This window comes from Zingiber officinale, chromosome 8B, assembly GCF_018446385.1.
Source record: "Zingiber officinale cultivar Zhangliang chromosome 8B, Zo_v1.1, whole genome shotgun sequence".
In the NCBI taxonomy this organism is placed as follows: domain Eukaryota; kingdom Viridiplantae; phylum Streptophyta; class Magnoliopsida; order Zingiberales; family Zingiberaceae; genus Zingiber; species Zingiber officinale.
This window is the reverse complement of record NC_056001.1, coordinates 63,598,576-63,604,721: the sequence shown is the minus strand read 5'-3', so window position 1 is coordinate 63,604,721 and position 6,146 is coordinate 63,598,576. Positions and strand designations below refer to the sequence as shown.

Genomic DNA, 6,146 nt, shown 5'->3' with positions numbered 1-6,146 from the left:
CTCCCCACAATCCATATTGAACAGTGAACTAATTGACAAATGGCCTGAACCGAGCATCAAGTTTCTACATATGTATTCTGCCATCTCCAGGTTTCACATGCAGCTGACCTAGTGACATTCGAGCAAGGCAAGGAGAGCAGTAGCTTTTAGATATGCATGCTCACCTTCAGTTCCTCTCGAGACAACACATATGTGCATATATATAATATCCATCTGACTCCACTCGATCCTTTTGCAAATTATATACTCCTCATCTGACACCACTTCTTTTGCTCTTCCAATCCTGTCAGTGTTCACTGAGTCCCCACAGCCACATGTATCATATATGGGCACTGGTAGTACCCCTAAGGTTCTATCTAGGTGGAGTATGGAGTTTGCAGCTTATATTATAGACATGGCTAAAAAAGCTTTTCTGTGTTTCAGTCAAATTAAACTTAATATTTTGTATTGAAAAATATGTGTGAGATTTCATTCCTCCAGAGGGTGAAGCCACTAACAGTGCCATGGCAGGCATTGCCCTTGTTTATCCCTGAATAGTCTCCATGAAAAAATAAAATTACCTTAGGCGTTGGCAATCAATCTCTGGACCATTTGCATAAATGAAAACACTCGAGTGCAACAATTTAGAGGATATTGAGATAGGTAGGCTATTGTGAGTCTTGGACCGAACTTGACATGAGTCTCGAGTCCTCACCAGGGGCCATCGTCTGAAGGTTGAGAATCGGTGAAGGCCACTGGTCGAAATCTTCCAGGTTGGTCTTTGCCAAGAGGGAAGTTCCAGAATGAATCAGAATTCTCATACAGTATATAGAACACGATTAGTGAAGCCAAAAAGAGACCCACCAATATCAAGTAGATCTGCCACTCTGTACGAGGAAACCAAGACATCAAAACCCAAACCCCTAAATCATACAAGATGAGAAAATTAAGAATGAAATAGAATGATATACCTTTCCAATCTGCAGGTACATTGAGTTTGGTGAGCTTGAACCCCCATTGACTGGAAGTAGAAATAACAACCCTGCATGATCCACAAGGGAAAGTTTGAACTAATTGGATGAACATCTTGGGCGTGAAAACTCCATATTTGTAAAATGTAAATTGACAAGTTATTAAACGAAAGTGCTAATAAAGGGAAAAAAAACTATCTAATTACAACCCATCAGTTGCCTTAATATTTTGCTACCTGCTAATCGCTTTGAGCAAACATTTTTTATTAGATTTTAATTAGCAAACATCTTAAGTTGCAGATGAGACTATTTTCCATCCTGTCTTGAAATAAAAACTTGGTAATTCAGAGGGAAAAAAAAGAAGCATCAAGGAAATGTCTAGCTTACTTTAAGGATGTAAACAATGTCGATACCTTTCTTTAGGAGCAAATTCCATCAATGAAATGGGAGTGCCTAGATGAAGCTTCTTACTCAAGTGAGAAATTGACATTGTGTTCACTTCGACTACGCACATATCGCCATCTTTGCTGCCACTGTTTCAAGAAATGATAGCCAAATGTTTGTTGACAAAGGAATGACATGTATAAGCTAAGAATTAACTATTTCTACACACGTAACACTGTCTTTAACTTAGTAGCATGGTAGCATGTAAATACAAGTTCATTCAACAATTATCAGAGAATATGATCTATGGAGCATGGAAATTGCATAATGACGGTAGGATGGGCTAATAAAACAAGATATAGGAACTACACTAGAGCTGGATATGGAGAAAGAGAGATGATACAAGCGGAAGAAATTGTTGCAATAGTAGTAAAGCATAGCTATTTAGCAACCTCATATTGAAAAAGTTAATTAATTTTTTATCCAGGAATCTTAGTTTAGTTTTGCTGGGTGCTTAGTATTAAAAATGGACATGTGATCGGTTTAGGGAAGTTGGCAGGAATCTTGGATCTAATGGTTATCTAAAGGCGGTTTGCACAATCACTGAAATCAACTTGAAGTTGCTTCATCTTCATCTATTTTCTTTCTCTGCTTTCTCCCTCAACTGTCCCCTCTCCTCTACCCCCTTCTCTGCACCAAGAGGTATCTACACAATCTGAATCCCACGTCTCTTCTTCCTTGCCTCTCTCCTCCCTTGACTTTTATCAAGCTATTGTTTCCTTCTCCAACCCATTCCCTTCTTACGCCATTAGGTTTATCAATAGATCTAATGCCTCTTCCATAGCACCTATAACATTTGCACACCACCACCTACAACCACTGTTGCTCTCTTTTATTTCCAATTGGGTTTACACTTCAATCAACTGAATCTATGCAGTGGTCTCCCCTTCATTCGGTTTATCTCTCCAACAATACACATTTATACTAAATGGTGGACTCTTAGAACATAGGAAATAAAACATACATGACTCATAAACTTTGATCAACTCTTGGGACTTCTTACAAAGAATAAAGACATGATTACACACCTTTTGACTGATTCTTCAACTTCTCAAACATTGACTTTCAACATGGAACTATTAGACAACATTATTTTCCAAAATAGGCTTATCATTATCCAAAGTATGCCAACTTAAAAATTGGCCTATGGAACTTTATTTTTGCCCTTACAGACTTTTAGAGGAAAGTGTCAATTGTCTCCATCAGTGCAAGATGACCTGAAGAACTTTCTTCAGCACATTTGATGGTTTTTATATGTGAATTTGATTTACCAACTATTGCATTTTACATAGTGGAACAAGGCTTATTCTCATTGAAAAATTAAGTACACGTATAAACAATTGGATTAACAAATTTCCAAGAGCACTTACAGTCCAAGGTACTTCCCATCCAAGCTAATTGAAAGAACAGAAATAGGCTTTCCCATTAGCTTCTTATAACCAATTCTGTTCCATGTACTAATATCCCATACTGTAGTTACCGCTTTATTACCTATTTTCAGCCAAATTCGAGACTATTCAGAAAAATAAGTAGTAATTGAAATGACTTTTTTAGGTTGATGGTTAGCAACCTTTTTGGCCAGTGCAAAATAAGAAGGGTTTTGTTCCATTTCTAGAAAATCGGCAACACTCAATCTTCTCATCCTGAAACATGCCATAGAAAAGACATTATAAACAACAGACTTCGGAACTTTATAAACAACAAATACATGACCCTGAAGGGGAAGCTTACTGCAGTGCGAGTTAATGAAGCTAATGGAACACCCTCAGCTATCTTCCATATTCTTGCAGAACCATCAGTAGATGTTGAAACTAAGAATTCTGAGTCTAAGCTGATAAATAAAGTTCAAAGAAAATGTACTGTGTAAGCATCAACCCATCACCATGATGATTATTATAAGTAACGTGTGGCACTTAAGAGGTAAATCTAGTGATCGTACTATTTTGAAAGTAACCTATGGAAAAACTCATAATTAATCAGTTAGCTCAGGAAAAATTGATCCCAGTTACCGTTAACTAGTTACTGAAGTTCCAAATTAAGAATATTTCTGCAACTCTATCATGTAGTTCAGTAGTTCATATTTTGACAAGTTTTCAGATACTTTAATATCAAGTTTATTCACGTTCCAACTCATACTTAATCAGGAATACATTACATTTCATAAGATTAATCTAAAGCAATTTCATAATAATCTCATTTATATGCAGAATCAAATGTTATTGGAGGTTAATAACTATATCTCTACCTAAGGCTCTTCTTATCAGAAATGTGTTATCAAATTATCCCATATATTTCTACCCCAATCAGAATAGACAAATGGAAAACAAATTTAATTAGGTCATCAGATACAAACTTCAAGCTGCTTAACAAGAAGAATATCGGATCAACTTATGGGTGGTTGAAAATATGCAAGATAAGCAGACATGATGCTCTTCACATGAAGCCAAACACAAAGTAGTGTGGGATTCCGATAGCCCTCTATTCTGTGCAAGAGCATATCAATGATAATGTAATTACAAGAGGAGAAATAAAGAGTGATGCAAAAGAGCTGCTTTACCTGATATCCATGTCTCTAAAAGATTTGTGAGCTTTTGGCTCATCTAAGAGCAAATTCAAGGTTGGCCAATGAATTATTCTAAGATGTCCATCCTGAAATAATAAAAAAAACACTTTCACTGTTCAATTAAGTAGATGTTGAAGCAGAGCATCAAAGCACACTCATTATATGATTGTGTAGTACACACATTGTATTTATAGAGTTATAGACTTATCCTACACATCAGCATAGGTTTTCTCTATTTTCAATTTATATATTTTAATTAAGTTCAAATCGGTTGCTGGATAGAGAATTACAATTAATGAATAGTCTAGGATGCAAGAAAATACATACTTCTCCACCAACAGCAAATTTCAAACCATCTGTACTAAATGCCAGACATTTCTGAGTGCCAATGGACTGGATAGCTGGAAGATCCTTGACTAGAATCTTTATACCCAAATTGTGATAATCTAAGTCATATAATCTGCAAACAAAAGAGATGAACTGTTTTCTGAAATTTCTCACTGAAAGTTAAAAGCAAAAACAATAAATTTGTCATTCTACAAAAGAGGAAGCATTTGATTTGTTGAAGACAAAATATAAAGGGAAAAGGAATTGCAAGAATCTTTCACATGCAAATAGGTCTGAAATATCATGAGTTTTCATTACTAATTTTTTTAGTTAAGAATGTAGGATTATAACAAAATGATCCATTTCGACGTACCATAAATAAAAAGTTCATTTTTTTTATAATCTTAACTATGAATTAGGTCGGACCTCTTCACTTGGTTACAGAGTCCGGTTGGACCATATGCTTAGCACATCTGATCGGGCCATAAGCCCGATCGGCTAGGATACTTGGCCAAAAGGTGTAACAGAGCTAGCCCCGCCCCGAGTGACCAAGCAAACTCGACTCTAAAGGACACTTATATAGATCGGGGTTTCATCGATCTTGAGGGGCTCAGGATCCGATCGGACAAGATGTCTGATCGGCCAGAACACCCGGTCCAGACATATGACCATGCTAGCACCGAATGTTGATCTCTCCTTGACTTTGACGGTCACATCAATTGGCTTCCATGACTTTGACCTCAACCTCGGGGGCCCCACATTCCACGCCATATCAATCAGCATTGAAGTCAGGTGGAAGTTGCTTTCCAATATAATCAATATACAGCCTCATGATTTCAAAGTACATCTCAAATACTAGTGTTGCATTAAATTCTACTCACCACAAGTTGAGGCTTGTTTGGGTAAACTATCTTAGATAAAGTTAAATCATCTAAATTAACTTCTTTTTTTCCAACTATCGAGATCTTCATCAACGACAAAGTAACGTGGCAGGTAGTAATTACCCGAATCTTTTGAAACCCCTAAACTGTAAAATAGATGAAAAGTTCACCTGCAGCCGCTGGCGGTGGAGCAAACGAACTCGTCCCCACTAGGGTGCACCGCGATCCCCAGTGGCTCGCCTCCCTCCTCATCCCTGATCACGAACCTCGCCTGCGACACAATTCAATGTCGCTCTTGGTCAACGTAACCCAAAAACCAACGGGTATAATCAAAAGACGAGCAAGGGGACCGAATACGAACCAGGGGATCGGGGGAGAGAGAAGCGGTCTTGGGGTCGAACTCGATGATGTCGATCACGGGAGGGCAGGAGTGATTCCTCGCCCTTCCCATCACCACCAGCAGCCGCTTCTCCGGTCCCCGGATCCACGCCGCGCACGTCGCCGGTCCCGCCGTGTCGTCGCCCTCCATCTCTTCCTCTTCCTCTTCCGATTCTACGCGATCTCCCACGAAGAGACAGAGAGAGGGGGGATTTAAGGAACGAGGCGGCGACCAAACTTCGATCCTCACGCCGAAGAGAACGTTGTCTGCTTGTTGAACGTTGGGGGTTGTACAAGAGGAGACGGGGGAATATTCTGAGGGCGATGCCGCAGGATGGGATGTGTTGGGTCCCTTTTGACTTTTTTTTTTTTTTTTTTTTGTTAAGAATTGTGGGAGAAAGAAACTGGAATACTGTCAACGTCATCAGACAATTGCGATTCACAGTTTGCTAAAAATGGAATAAATAAATACATACATTCGTCGGCATTCTGACGCTCAGATTTCTACAAACTTTTAAAGGATATATAAATTTATAAAGGATATATTTAGTTTCTAAAATATCCTTTGTCCGAAAGTTTCATCAAATGTTATAGTGCAAACCA

The 6,146-nt window shown here is 38.3% G+C and overlaps 1 protein-coding gene across 2 annotated transcripts; it reads right to left on the bottom strand.

Annotated features, from left to right (window-relative positions):
• Positions 1 to 484: 484 nt before the first annotated feature.
• On the bottom strand, positions 485 to 5,873 carry LOC122017068 (SEC12-like protein 1). 2 transcript variants are annotated; one of them, XM_042574545.1, is made up of 11 exons: positions 5,527 to 5,873; positions 5,336 to 5,436; positions 4,285 to 4,417; positions 3,952 to 4,043; positions 3,126 to 3,225; positions 2,965 to 3,037; positions 2,765 to 2,885; positions 1,364 to 1,483; positions 951 to 1,021; positions 844 to 866; positions 485 to 758 (listed from the first exon to the last, which is right to left on the bottom strand). In XM_042574545.1, exons 1-11 carry the CDS (start codon positions 5,692 to 5,694, stop codon positions 648 to 650), a joined length of 1,113 nt encoding a protein of 370 aa, XP_042430479.1. In that variant the 5' UTR covers positions 5,695 to 5,873; the 3' UTR covers positions 485 to 647. The 2 variants fall into 2 exon arrangements, with proteins under 2 accessions (XP_042430479.1, XP_042430478.1); XM_042574544.1 differs by having other exon boundaries at positions 485 to 866; positions 5,527 to 5,858.
• Between the last annotated feature and the right edge of the window lie 273 nt (positions 5,874 to 6,146).

Coding starts and splice junctions, on each gene's coding strand:
- LOC122017068 (XM_042574544.1), bottom strand. CDS start 5,694: ATGGAGGGCGACGACACGGCGGGACCGGCGACGTGCGCGGCGTGGATC. Junction 4,418..5,335: donor TCCACCGCCAGCGGCTGCAG/GTGAACTTTTCA, acceptor TTTTGTTTGCAG/ATTATATGACTTAGATTATC. Junction 2,886..2,964: donor ATTTTGCACTGGCCAAAAAG/GTTGCTAACCAT, acceptor GGCTGAAAATAG/GTAATAAAGCGGTAACTACA.